This window comes from Armigeres subalbatus, chromosome 2 (assembly GCF_024139115.2).
Source record: "Armigeres subalbatus isolate Guangzhou_Male chromosome 2, GZ_Asu_2, whole genome shotgun sequence".
Classification (NCBI taxonomy): Eukaryota; Metazoa; Arthropoda; class Insecta; order Diptera; family Culicidae; genus Armigeres; species Armigeres subalbatus.
In genome coordinates, this window is record NC_085140.1 from 317887349 (window position 1) to 317902517 (window position 15169).

The window sequence follows — 15169 nt, forward strand, 5'->3', positions numbered from 1 at the left end:
GACTGAAAAACAACAAAGCCCCTGGAGCTGACCAACGATTAGGAGAGCTACTTAACCACGGTGATGGGGCTAGAGCGCTGCACTGGATAACTACTAAGATTTGAGAGGAGGTTGTGTCGCAGGGGTGGATGGATTGTAGCAACTACCGCGTAATGACGCCGCCTACAAAACGCTCTCCTTAATTGTATGCCGTCAACTAGCACCAATTGCAAAAGAATTCGTGTAGCAATACCAGACGAGATTTATAGACGAACGCTCCACTACTGACCAGGTGGTCGCCGTACGCCAGATATTGCAGAAATGCCGCGAATACACCGTGCCAACACGTCATCTATTCATTGACTTCAAAGTCGCAAACAATCGATCCAGACCAGCTATGGCAGCTAATGCACGAACACGGATTTCAGGGACGTTCTCGAGTCCCGCACTTGAAACGCACAAAGGATTACGGCAAGGGAGTGGCCGTTCGTGCATGCTGTTTTACAACGCTTTGAAGGTGGTAATACGAAGAGCAGGATTGACACTAGGATTATCACTTTCACGAAGTCCTTTCAGCTATTTGACTTCGCCAACGACATTTATATTATGGCAAGTTACTTTAAGAAGTTACATTAAACTGAACAGAAGTTAAGTTACATCAAACTGAAGAGGGAAGCAAAGCGGATCGGCTCAAGAGAAGAAACCACTATAATAGCAGTAACCACCGATAACGAGTTTGTATCAATGGTGACGAAATCCTGGTGGTTAAATAATTCGTAAACTTAGGTTTACTGGTGACCGCCAAAAACGATGCCAACAGAGAATTTCGGAATTTCATTAGACCGATAGTCTTCTGAACGAGCTATTAGTGTCAGTACTGAAAAAGACGGAGTCTTAAATGTCAAATGCTCATGAACTCATCCTCCATATTTGTCGCTCTTGTTAGAACGTACAGGGCACTCAAGGCTTCTTCCGCTTCGTGTTCGTGCCGTTCCCATAGCCCATATTCCTCTTATTGTCATAATGGCAAATATTTGTCAAGTTCATCCAGGCATCTTTTAAACTGATCAGATATTGACATCAGGTAGACTTGGCAAATAACTAGTCTTTAAGACTTTTTTTTCAGGTTCCCTGCTGAATATTATTCTTTCTTCCCACTTTCATACTGAATGACCAGCCTACTCAAGGCTCTCGTTCAAATGTTAAATGGTTGTAAATATTCGGCAACACTGAGGTTTTATATGTTGATGAAATGAAATTGAATTGAAATTTCGTAGAGAAAAAAAGGAAGGTCGATCCCTGGGTATATCTCTTTTAACGTCCATGTTTCATGCCGTAAGGCACCGCTTGAAAAATCCGGTTTTTAATGGACGAATTTTGATAATGCTAGATGCTGCTAGCATGTTTTGACTGCTAGCAACTTGTGACGTAAGCCGAGAATTGAGTTTTTCGTAGTATACTTCACAGGAAAGAAAACGTTATTGTATTGCTTTCGGATCCGTTAGAAAAAAAATAAGACACATAACTTATTTTACTGTTGTATATGTATTTAAAGCAACTAATCTCTAGACTTTTCTTGCTAAGTTTTCAATCGTTTCTTTTTCAAAAAACGAAATATTAGACAAAAGGATAAAAATCACAAACATCATATGCTTCACATTATATTTCGTTTTGTTTTGCTTCCTCTTTTTCCATTTATTTTCTCCGCCGTTCCTTATAATCTTAATCGTATCATCATTTCAAAACGTTATTTAAACCTTCTCTGAAAATATTACGCTGTTTTCTTTTACATCATTGTGTAATGCGGCTGCATAAAAAAATGTATGCGCATGCTTTGCGTGTATGTTCCTCTTTCCGTCTCACGAATTCTAAAATCACCAGTCGTTTACCAATTTTATTAGCTTCAGTTTGTTTTTAATATTATCTATAGGGTTTTTCACCTTTAGCGAGCGCATGTATGCCTCGTTTTGTGCCAAAAGATGTACATTTTTTTTGTATGTATAGTTTTATCAATAAATTTTGAATTTGGAAATTTTCAATTTCGATTCTCTTTTTCCCCTTTCTATTTGCTCAACAGGTTTATAAAATATATTTCAAACAAAATTTGTTGATTCATGCAACTACATTTGATTGATTCATCATCCTGTCAATATAATAATGCTTAAAGCAGAGCACGCGTCTGAAAAGTACGGTTAATTAGGAAGATACAAACGCTACTTACAAAATAATATGAACGAGTGAAAACACTAGAGGGTACTGCCAACAAAACATTTTAAAAATATCGTTAGTCAATATAAGTATACGCACTCTTGTAACCTGTACAGATTGTATGGTTTGATTTTGAAAGGGATCTCAATTAGCGTCCCTCTCCGACTTGGTATAAACTTTAAGCTATCGGTTCTATCGTTTAGGGAGGAAGCTTACAGATTGTATCATCTTTTTACAGTAAAACAATGATTAGGAATCAGACGAATACAAAAAGCTAAAACAAAACTAACTCAAAAGAAACACTGGTATCAATCATTCACAATCTCTCTTTCTTAATCATAAATTCTAGCATTCCTTAAATAATATAATAGAACGATTTTTTGTTTGATATTTTTCCTTGTTTCTCTGCAGCTTCAATCACGGCGAAAAATGATGCTGTGGATTGTTTCCTGAACGTTTCTTTTATGACATAGAACTACATGGCAATCGTGGTGAGCCCATTTGGGTTAGGACACGGTCGAGCCACTGCAGTGGACCATTTAAATGCAATTCAATCCAGCACGGCGTTGAGGTAACGGTTTGTCGTCTACGGTTGGGGACGAAGGAAATTTCGAAGTTAAAATCATTCCTGAAACAGAAGTTTGTAAACTTACCTGTATTCTGCTCCCCATCCCTTGACGAACGACATTCGTATTGTACACATTCTAGTTAATTGATAGACCGCCTCGAAACCCTGCGAGACGGACTGGGATAGTAAAGCTGCGAATTCCTGATTGTTGAAAATCTTCAGATTGCACCCTGTGGAACGACAAAAAAAAATGCTCATTAGATTTATCTCATCGAACTCAAATCCGATGGTTTCACCTACAAGATAACCGGAGTTCAGATCAATTTTAGCTACCGAACCCATTCTACAGAATCAAGTAGATTTATTACATATACAGTGGTACGGAGTAACAATGACGAACCATCTAGATTCCCTTTATTTTTTTTATTGTTTCGGTAGTATTCAACTCTAGTTAATCAACGTTGTCTGGGGATTCCAGAAAGATATCGGACAGAGCGTCTCGTAGTTTGTTAAATGAAAGAGTAGAGAGGCGACCCGGAGTCGCGCCTTCGAGTTCAACCCGGGAATCTTGCTTGTGGCATATAACAAAATAGAATGTTATAATTGTTTGGGGCCCTCCTTAGCCTAGCGGTAAAATGCGCGGCTATGAAGCAAGACCAAGCTGAGGGTGGCGGGGTTCGATTCCCGGTGCTGGTCTAGGTAATTTTCGCTTTGAAATTTGTCTCGACTTCCCTGGGCATAAAAGTATCATCGTGGTTTGGCCTCATGATATACGAATGCATGAATAGTAACTTGGCTTAGAAACCTTGCGGTTAATAACTGTAGAAGTGCGGAATGAACACTAAGCAGCGAGGCGGCAATATCCCAGTGGAGATGTAACGCCAATAATAATAAGAAGAAGAAGTTGTCTGAGGGTTAGACAGTCGATAGTAATGGTGCAACGTAGGGATGGAAATGGGGCAAGATCGCCAAAAACAATTTTAGCATTAGTGAGCATTTTTTTTAAATCTTTATTAAGGTGTTTTTTTAATCTACAGATTAAGTTCAACACCGGCATTAGTGAGCATTATTTTCACATTAGGCCGTTACAAATATTTAATTAACTTTTTGTCCTACTGGTCTCCAAAAGGTAAGGGGAGGATAATAAAAAATAAATAATAAAATGAAAAGAATCAAAAAAACTCCTCAGATTTGTTAAATAATGTTTTGAAAATCCTCAAAATTATCAGAATTTTATTTTGTTGCCCCCTCAAAATATTATTTTTTGGCAAAAAAAATCCGAGGGGGGGAGACAAAATAGATTTTAATTATTTGTATCGGCCTTATTAGTACAAGGGAAGATGTGTAAAAGGGTAATGAAACTGAAAAACACATTTTTTAAACCTAAATAACTTTCAAAATATTTGCTAAAAGTTGGCTAAGTAGAAACTCAAGTTTTCTTAAAAATTCGTAGTCACTAATTTAAGGTTTTATATCTAAAATTAGTTGTTTTGTTGAAAAAATTATATCCCCCAATGCTTATATGTATATGCCTAATAGTTTACCCATACTAATAATTGGATGAGATTTGAAGAAAATATAATCGATAGAAAAAAACTTAGAAAATTTGTCGGCTTAGTTGTTGCCGGTTGTCGGTTCGCTGCCAATTGTGTTAAAGACAATATTTTAAAAGGCAATGGGTAAAATCCGAATCCTAAATAAATCCCCAAGTTCTTACAAAAGAACCAGAATAATTTGAGTTTAAATTAGAATTGGTTCAAAACAGATATAAATTTAACCATAAAAATTAGTTTCTGTCAAATTTATGACCAGTGACCGCAAAATCAACATTTAAGGTGATTATACAATCAAGCCATGTGGTGAATTTCAAATTCACCACACGGTTTTCTACACCTATTATCAAAGGTTCAAATCTAGCGTAGGGGTGATCGGGGCAATATGGGTCACCTAAGGAAATCGTTCCGAAAAGCGCTGAAAAGCTCAAGAAAACATCGTTCAAATGTAGTTGATGTAGTTGATGTAGTTGACTCATACTAGAGAATGTTACCTTTCATATTACGTCGATGAATGACGAAAAATTCGTTTGGAAATTGTTGGAATGCACTTTTAAAAATGTATTGATTTCAATGAGTGCTCCCGACTATACGGGGCAATATGAGCCACCATTTAGGGCAGTATGGGCCACCCATCCAAAACGTTTATTTAGGAGAAAAAAGTATCGTAATATAAAAGAATATGATATTCCTACAACTGTTGTGAGTATTCCATATCAAATAAAATTAAAAACCGCACAACAGCGGACTGAACCGATTTGCCACTCTTCACCGTTTGAACAGCTACATTTCAATTGGTCAATGGTCATTTTTTTCTGTTTCAATCGCAGTAATGTGCTGTTGTAATTTTTCCGTAATGATTCTTACATATATGATAATATTCTTGTATTTGACTACTGAAATTTGAACTTGTTCGCATTTTAAGGCCTGATATCTTGCTCTGTGCAGATATGCCCATATTGCCCCATAGAGACTGGTTTTGGAAAAAACAAGTTTTATGATAAATTCAGATTTGTATCAATACAAACATGTGTTTTCAATACTCAATTTTAATAAATCTTTTGATTGTGGTGTATTCTTGACCTGTATTTTAATCAATTTTGTGTCAAAACCTTATTTATAAACTTCAAATCTTATAATAATTTTGCCTATGCAGCGAAAATTTACATTTTCAAGTGTATTTTCATGTTTGAATTGAATTTTAATGCGGTTTTCACGTTGATGCATATGTGTAGCATCCTTTTAAAGCAAGGATGTTAACGATCATTCAGTAATTTGCGTTCGATCATTTAGTAGTTTGTCAATAACACATTCCAGAAGCTGAATTTCAAAATATGTTGTATGGTGGACTTCTAGTGCGAAGGTTTTTCTACAACTCTGCCTAATGGTTCGTTATTAGAATTCAACTAATAACGGAGTTAGAGCGCTAGTTGCAGTAACTTAAACTAAATGATTGGAATTTTGTTATCATTTAGTCTAAGTTACTGAAACTATAGCTATAACTCCGTTACTAGTGGAATTCAAACAACGAACCATTAGGCAGAGTTGTAGAAAAACCTTCGCACTAGAAGTCCACCATACAACATAATTTAAAATTCAGCTTCTGGAATGTGTTATTTACAAACTACTAAATGATCGAACGCAAATTACTGAATGATCGTTAACATCCTTGCTTTAAAAGGATGCTACACATATGCATCAACGTGAAAACCGCATTAAAATTCAATTCAAACATGAAAATACACTTGAAAATGTAAATTTTCGCTGCATAGGCAAAATTATTATAAGATTTGAAGTTTATAAATAAGGTTTTGACACAAAATTGATTAAAATACAGGTCAAGAATACACCACAATCAAAAGATTTATTAAAATTGAGTATTGAAAACACATGTTTGTATTGATACAAATCTGAATTTATCATAAAACTTTTTTTTTCCAAAACCAGTCTCTATGGGGCAATATGGGCATACCTGCACAGAGCAAGATATCAGGCCTTAAAATACGAACAAGTTCAAATTTCAGTAGTCAAATACAAGAATATTATCATATGTGTAAGATTCATTACGGAAAAATTTCAACAGCGCATTACTGCGATTGAAACAGAAAAAATGACCATTGGCCAATTGAAATGTGGCTGTTCAAACGGTGAAGAGTGGCAAATCGGTTCAGTCCGCTGTTGTGCGGTTTTTTAATTTTATTTGGTATGGAATACTCACAACTGTTGTAGGAATATCATATTCTTCCATATTACGATACTTTTTTCGCCTAAATAAACGTTTTGGATGGGTTGCCCATACTGCCCCAAATGGTGGCTCATATTGCCCCGTATAGTCGGGAACACACATTGAAATCAATACATTTTCAAAAGTGTATTCCAACAATTTCCAAACGCATTTTTCGTCATTCATCGACGTTATATGAAAGGTAACATTCTCTAGTATAAGTCAACTACATCAACTACATCAACTACATTTGAACGATGTTTTCTTGAGCTTTTCAGCGCTTTTCGGAACGATTTCCTTAGGTGACCCATATTGCCCCGATCACCCCTACGCTAGATTTGAACCTTTGATAATAGGTGTAGAAAACCGTGTGGTGAATTTGAAATTCACCACATGGCTTGATTGTATAATCACCTTAAATGTTGATTTTGCGGTCACTGGTCATAAATTTGACAGAAACTAATTTTTATGGTTAAATTTATATCTGTTTTGAACCAATTCTAATTTAAACTCAAATTATTCTGGTTCTTTTGTAAGAACTTGGGGATTTATTTAGGATTCGGATTTTACCCATTGCCTTTAAAATATTGTCTTTAACACAATTGGCAGCGAACCGACAACCGGCAACAACTAAGCCGACAAATTTTCTAAGTTTCTTCTATCGATTATATTTTCTTCAAATCTCATCCAATTATTAGTGTGGGTAAACTATTAGACATATACATATAAGCATTGGGGGATATAATTTTTTCAACAAAACAACTAATTTTAGATATAAAACCTTAAATTAGTGACTACGAATTTTTAAGAAAACTTGAGTTTCTACTTAGCCAACTTTTAGCAAATATTTTGAAAGTTATTTAGGTTTAAAAATGTGTTTTTCAGTTTCATTACCCTTTTACACATCTTCCCTTGTACTAATAAGGCCGATACAAATAATTAAAATCTATTTTGTCTCCCCCCCTCGGATTTTTTTTGCCAAAAAATAATATTTTGAGGGGGCAACAAAATAAAATTCTGATAATTTTGAGGATTTTCAAAACATTATTTAACAAATCTGAGGAGTTTTTTTGATTCTTTTCATTTTATTATTTATTTTTATTATCCCCTGACCTTTTTGGAGACCAGTAGGACAAAAAGTTAATTAAATATTTGTAACGGCCTAATGTGAAAATAATGCTCACTAATGCCGGTGTTGAACTTAATCTGTAGATTAAAAAAACACCTTAATAAAGATTTAAAAAAAATGCTCACTAATGCTAAAATTGTTTTTGGCGATCTTGCCCCATTTCCATCCCTACGTTGCACCATTACTATCGACTGTCTAACCCTCAGACAACTTCTTCTTCTTATTATTATTGGCGTTACATCTCCACTGGGATATTGCCGCCTCGCTGCTTAGTGTTCATTCCGCACTTCTACAGTTATTAACCGCAAGGTTTCTAAGCCAAGTTACTATTCATGCATTCGTATATCATGAGGCCAAACCACGATGATACTTTTATGCCCAGGGAAGTCGAGACAAATTTCAAAGCGAAAATTACAACTCTGCCTAATGGTTCGTTATTAGAATTCAACTAATAACGGAGTTAGAGCGCTAGTTGCAGTAACTTAAACTAAATGATTGGAATTTTGTTATCATTTAGTCTAAGTTACTGAAACTATAGCTATAACTCCGTTACTAGTGGAATTCAAACAACGAACCATTAGGCAGAGTTGTAGAAAAACCTTCGCACTAGAAGTCCACCATACAACATAATTTAAAATTCAGCTTCTGGAATGTGTTATTTACAAACTACTAAATGATCGAACGCAAATTACTGAATGATCGTTAACATCCTTGTTTTAAAGATCATATAACTTTTACATGATAAAACTTGTCAATAAGCTCAAAATGAGGCAGGCTCATATTGCCCCGTATGTTCATATTGCCCCTACTACCCCTAATAATTTTCGTACATGATGATGATGATGATGATACTACCATCTATTGTAGCAAGGCACCTGCCGATAGCACTGGCCATATCTGACAAACGATTTGATCACGATTATACTACTGTTTGTATTTCATCAGACTCCTGTATGAAGGGCCAAAAATGGGTGGGGTGGTTCCATAAACAGAGACACTTATGCGAATCCACGGGATGAATAAAGAATCTCCTTCCAGAAGAAAGTTCGTACATACAATATTATAATTTAGCCCTCGTTTCCCAGATTGACCCAATAGATGGGGAGAAGAGCCCGCCCTCTATCCACGAGATGTTAACAATAATTTTCGTACAATGCTGAAATTAAAGTCGTTTGTTCAGCACAAGTAAGCAAACAATCTACGCATGTTTCATCCCCATGGGCATTGTGGTTTTCTCAATTCGTGTTCTTGAAAAACCACAAGAAAAGGCACGTGGTTTCCAAGATGGCATATTTGTGGCTTTGTTGTATAACCACCTTAAAACGACAATTTTGGGAGTAACATCAAATTGCAAAAATGGTAACTAATGTTTTATTTAGTTCAAAACATGTCTCCAATTTTTTTATGAACCATGCTCGTCTTACCCCGAGGGGGTGGCGACCAACGTATAAGATGTTTAAACTTTCATGCATGCTAATATTATAGAAAAGACCCAAAATAGATGGCTAGGAAACAAATCTGCAGTATGCGGAGAAATTTTAGTGTTTCACAAGAGCCAGAGCTTAGGGTGGCGATCTTGCTCCACTTTTCATAGATGAAAAAGAGATTTCTCGTTGCAGAAAGAGGGTTGATTTAGAGCCCTGAGTCTCTCAGGCAACATAAGACGATGGTAGTACTCATCAAGTCATTGCCCAGAATGTCATGTCATGTGTTACTCATTAATACTTGAGATGCTTAAGCCACGTTATTTTGCCACCATCGGGGGTAACAGTGGGTCAAATGGGTGATAATGGTCTATATTTAGAATGCTGGTAAAATAGGTTGAATTTATGTAAGCAAGAAAACTAAATTATAAGAGACCTTTTTGAATGTCCGACTGCCAGACTCTCGGTGAGAATGATGACTTTCTCAATGCATCCACCCATAATTTAAGAATGGATAAAAGTGGATATGAATACTGCAAAATGTAAATTAGTAGAACATACGAAAAAATACCTACAAAATATTTCGAAGAAGCGAGTTTCAAACAATAAAAAATTGATTCACAATTCTTACCAGGTGGTATCTTACACACAGTAGCCGGATGCCACCCGTACCGCTGGTTGCAGTTGGGGCTTTGTACAAAAATGCTCGAATCGCTGAGACACTCCGCGAACACCTCCCCGCCAATGTAGTACAAACGGACTCCTTTGCCAATGTGACGGCGAGTCTGCTCGACCACCTCGTTGCGGTTTACGTTGGATAATAGACCGAGGCAAAATCTAGAAAGGGAATCAAGCGTTAACGTGACTGTTAGTTACTGGAGAGGAGACAGCTGGCGGACTTACCGTTCTGAGTTGGAAGGATCAGTAAAGCCGTCTACCGTGATCGAGGGCTGGGAAGCGTGAAATGTTTCACCGACACGCAGGTTCAGCTCGTAGTAGCTAATCGAGCACCAGAAAGCGGGCTCGTGATACATCACCGGTTGTGCGTCCATTGGAGGAGACAGGCGGGACATATCCGCTAATCGAAAAATATACACCCATTACAAAAAATATATTACAAACGGTTCTTGACTTTTTCAAGGTAAAATGCTTAAGGATATAATTTCAAAATAACTTCAATTCAAGGAACACTAATTTTAGTATAGATGAATCAGACAACTATGAAAACCTGAGAATAAAAACCGTTCAACTATAAACTGGAGTTTGGAGAAAACTCGAGATGAGGCTAGCATTGTAGCGGCCATTATAGGTTCTGTAGCATTTGAACAAAGCTTGATACATGAACATTTGGCGTGTCATGTAGGCAAAGGGCATTCAAATACATAGCTTCCTTCTGTAATGCCTAAGCAGGAGAGCAAAAAACCTTTGATTTGTATTGTTATGTTACAATCTTCTAAGAACATGAAATTTGTTTACCTGTTCAATTTTAAATAATAAGGCCAAAACAATAGAATGCTGTCCACAAATAAGGTATCATTTTTCCACGTAACATATCTTTCCATGTAGCTTACATTTGGGTCGTTGACCTTACCCCTCTCCCTAAAATGCTACGATATTTATGGACTTTCATTAAAAGTAATAATCACTAAAAATAAGTTATTCAACAATAAACCAGTGCAAATTGGACAAGTTACAGTGCGGATGATACCGACAATATCTCGGACTCACTCATATTATCATTCTGGTCTAGGGGATCGCCGTCTTCCGACATGTACCCGGGCGGTGGCGTTTCGGTGCTGGGAATCGTGCCGACGCCAATGTTCACCGAGTCCATAATCGTAGTGTTGGTCGGAATCTGCTGACCCAGTGTGACCTCCATGTAGGATGGGGCGGTCGTTTGGTGTTGCTGTTGTGACTGTTGAGGCTGCTGCTGCGGGGTAGCTGGCTGCGGACTGGTCACATAGTTGTCGCTGGAAGAAAAGGTTATTTGGTGAGAGAAGGCCCGAGAGATGCTTGAGGTCACAGTCGCAGACTAGTACTTACTTCAGTGCATTGTTGTACTGGATGTTAACCGGTACGGTATTGCTCAAATCATCCAAGGTGTAGGTAATGGAGTTTTCGCCTCCCTGAGGTGTAGATAGGTTCTTCGGCACAAGGATAGTCAACGGTTGTTGCGACTGTGAATCGACTTTTGTATAATGATACGGGTTGATGCAGACTTCGTCCTTCTTCAGATGAAAGGCGTATTCACAAATGTCCAGCGCTTTTAGTTCCGCTTGACTCTATAATAGTATGGAATGGATGAAAATTGAGAATTATATTTAATCTGCACTAATCATAAAATGACGAAAGAATGATGGAAGGACAAATATGAAATAAATCATTCAACTTAGTTTTTACTTACTTTTACTTGATTCAACTTAGTTTTTACTTAGCTCTATAATATACCTGTAAATCGGGCCAGCGCCAAAGTCTGCAGTATATTACATGAGGAAGACCCTTTCTTAGCGCAACTCCATTTTCGCCGTTAGCTGGGCGTGCTCTGTAACAAAAAAGAAAGAATAGGAACACAATGAATTACGGTGTCGATGCAAAATGTATAAATCGTAAAACGGGACGAAAAAGAAAGAGCTCTTTTTTATATCTGGAAATATTTAGGATGCCAATGAAAAAGATTTTTTTTTAATTTATCGATAAATCGAGAATTCTTCTTGATTACCTATGCGATTATAATCAGTGAAGGTTTTTAAAACCCCAATCGGACCTGGTTTCCTCTCCATGTTGAAATATTAATAATAACAAAATAGATTAAGAACAATTCAAATATTTCGTTGGAAGTCTAGTTGTAGATCGAAGATAACTATGAATCATTCATACATTCTTGTTGCACACAACCCACAACGCAAGTGAAAGTTCAAAACAGGATTACCAATATTATGCGTGTACGGAACGTATCGCGTACATTCTCTAACCAGTGTGTTCTGCCCACGTTCTGAAGCTGACTACATCCAACGCAAATTTGCACTCAGTAAGATGACTTCAGAGGACGAGAGTGCACTGCGCCGGTGCCATCAGACTGCATATTGCGAGATTATGAGGTAATTTGTGTGCGCACGCACTGCGCGAAAGCTGACTCTGCCTGCCATGCCTGGTTCGCATTCTGGCCGGACTGCTCCACACGGCTGGATCAGGCAGTTATACTGTCATAAAGGATGACATGAGGAAAATAATGGATTTCTAGTAGGGAGGATGTAGGACGGTAACCTCGTTTTCGTAGTCATCCGACGATTACTAGCACAATGGGGCATGTTGCGCAAGGGGGAGGAATGATATTTTGTGTCCAAATTAAAAATGATTTCATGTTCTGTCTATAATAGGCAGGGGTCGTGGGTTCAATCCCAGGATTCTGTCCTACTGCTTCCTATGGCTATTTGACTTTTATGTCATACCACCAGAAGTTTTCTGCCGTGAATCGCATATCTGTCCCATATTTGATGGGTTTCCTATTCATATGGGACAAATATGCGATTCACGGCAGTTTTCTACTGTGATACACGCACTAGTAGATCAAACAACCCAAATTTTAAGTTGTTTTAGATCTGGTGTTTCCCTTGGCCGTTATCCCTTATCCTTGGTTGGTAACAAAAACAGAGAAAGAAAACCATCTAGCAATAGCAGTTCGATGGGGGAACCCAACGTAAGACAGAAGAGGTTTAACACATTTTTTTTGTTTTTTTTAACCTATTTTAGCCATGCGTTAGGTTCTTTTTTACACAGGATCGAACGGAAGGTACTGAAACGCAAACCCGTGTCGGGCCATCCAACTCCAAATTGGGTTCTCCCACCAATAATCTCAATTAAGGGGATTGAACTTCTTCTTCTTCATTTGCATTATATCCCCCACTGAGACATTGCCGCCTTTTATCCGCTAGTGTGTTCATTAAGCACTTCCGCAGTTACTAGCTGCAAGGTTTCTGAGCCAAAATACCATTTTCGCATTCGTATATCATGAGACTAACACGATGATACTTTTATGCCCATGAAAACCGAGACAATTTCCAATCCGAAAGCGAACCAGGAATCGAACCCAGCCACCCTAAGCATGGTCTTGCTTTATAGCCGCGCATCTTACCGCTAGGCTAAGGAGAATCTAGAATCAGAGTTTTGTATAGAGCAAACTTCGTTTCCGTCTGCATGTTGCGGGACCTAGGCTGGTTACGTAATCCGTCAAAGGCCCTATTCCCAGCAGCAATACATCTTTTTACTTCACGGGAAACGTCGTCACAAGGTAAACAACTTCTTCAACAACTTCAAACACATCCCCATCAAGCACTACCTCTGCACCAACACCACTAGGTCTTCCCTATCTCTACCACCATGTACTTTGTCTTGGTAAAGTTAATGGTTGGGGCCCTCCTTAACCGTGCGGTAAAACGCGCGGCTACAAAGCAAGACCATGCTGAGGGTGGCTGGGTTCGATTCCCGATGCCGGTCTAGGCAATTTTCGGATTGGAAATTGTCTCGACTTCCCTGGGCATAAAAGTATAATCGTGTTAGCCTCATGATATACGAATGCAAAAGTGGTAACCTGGCTTAGAAACCTCGCAGTTAATAACTGTGGAAGTGCTTAATGAACACTAAGCTGCGAGGCGGCTCTGTCCCAGTGTGGGGATGTAATGCCAATAAGAAAAAAAATGTTAATGGTTGAGCCTATCCTCGCCGTCTCCCTCTTCAGTGGAACAAAAGCCTCCACTACTGCTCTGCGATCGATTCCAATAAGGTCGATGTCGTCCGCAAAGCCCAGGAGCATATGCGACCGTGTGATGATAGTGCCGTTCCTCTGCACGTCAGATCTCCTAATAGCGCCTTCGAGTGCAATGTTGAACAATAAATTCAATGCATCACCCTGCTTCAATCCGTCACAAACGAGGTTGACACTTCGTCTGCAATCCGAATACTTGATTTCGAGCCATCCAGCGTTGCATGTATCAGTCTCATCAGTTTCCCCGGAAAACCATGTTCGGACATTATCTGCCACAGCTCATTTCTCTTCACTGAATCGTACGCTGCTTTGAAATCAATGAACAGATGGTAAGCCTGCAAGTTGTACTCTCGGAATTTATCAAGGATCATTCGCAGGCTAAACATCTGATCCGTCGTTGATCGGCCCTCACGAAAATCTGCCTGGTATTCGCCGACGAAGGACTCTTCAAGCGGTCTCAGTCTGTTAAACAGAATACGCGACATAATTTTGTACGCCGAGTTCAAAAGAGTAATCCCTCTGTAATTGGCACATTCTTGTCTGTGCCCTTCCTTATAGATTGGGCATATAAGGCCATCCAACCAGCCGGCAGACAGTTCTTCATCCTCCTATATTTCACTTCCGTGTTTGAGAAGCTCGACCGGGATCTCGTCCATCCCAGCAGCTTTACTGTTTTTTCATCTCGTTTAGAGCCTTCTTTACCTCGTCCAACGTTGGTGGTTCCACAGCTTGACAGTCGCCGACTATGTCCATCCTGCATTTCTGCTCCTTAATACACTTTTCTTTTTCACCGTTCAACAAATCTTCGAAGTGCTCCTTCCACCTGACTGCCACCATAGTCTTGTCTGTCAGTAAATTCCCCTCTCGGTCATTGCACATGGCGGGCACTGGCGCTGTCTTATGCCGCGCGCCATTGACAGTTGTGTAAAACCTCCGCATATCGTTTCTATCCATGTTCTCCTGCGCTTCAGCTATCACACTCTCTTCGTGTTGCCTTTTTTCTGAGGTGGATTCGTTTCTCTTCTACCCTTGTTACACTGTACCGCTCTCTGTTGGAACGGGTACGAGCCACTAGCATTCGACTCCTAGCAACATTTTTCTCGTCCGTCACTCGCTGCCACTCCTCATCAAACCTACCATTTCGTTGGCGTCGCTGTGCAGTGCCTAACACTTCCTGCGCTGTTGTAGTCACAGCTTCGTGGATATTTTCCCACAATCTGTTCACATCGCCAGATTTGGTGGCATCTCCTATCCGCTCATCCAGCTTCTGGTGGTACTGTTCAGCAACTCCTTTAACTGACAAGCGTTGAATATTGAAACGC

General features: G+C 38.8%; 1 protein-coding gene across 1 annotated transcript in view; it reads right to left on the reverse strand.

Annotated features, from left to right (window-relative positions):
• Nucleotides 1-1505: 1505 nt before the first annotated feature.
• Nucleotides 1506-15169, reverse strand: part of LOC134212642 (mothers against decapentaplegic homolog 3) — a 65915-nt gene continuing 52251 nt past the window's right edge. Inside the window, exons 2-8 of the mRNA XM_062690669.1 lie at nt 11534-11627; nt 11129-11367; nt 10814-11055; nt 9989-10163; nt 9717-9922; nt 2841-2985; nt 1506-2773 (exon numbers count right to left, since the gene is read on the reverse strand). Of these exons, the coding sequence (XP_062546653.1) occupies nt 2650-2773; nt 2841-2985; nt 9717-9922; nt 9989-10163; nt 10814-11055; nt 11129-11367; nt 11534-11627 (1225 nt within the window). The 3' untranslated portion in view covers nt 1506-2649. The remainder of the gene's footprint in view (nt 2774-2840; nt 2986-9716; nt 9923-9988; nt 10164-10813; nt 11056-11128; nt 11368-11533; nt 11628-15169) is intronic.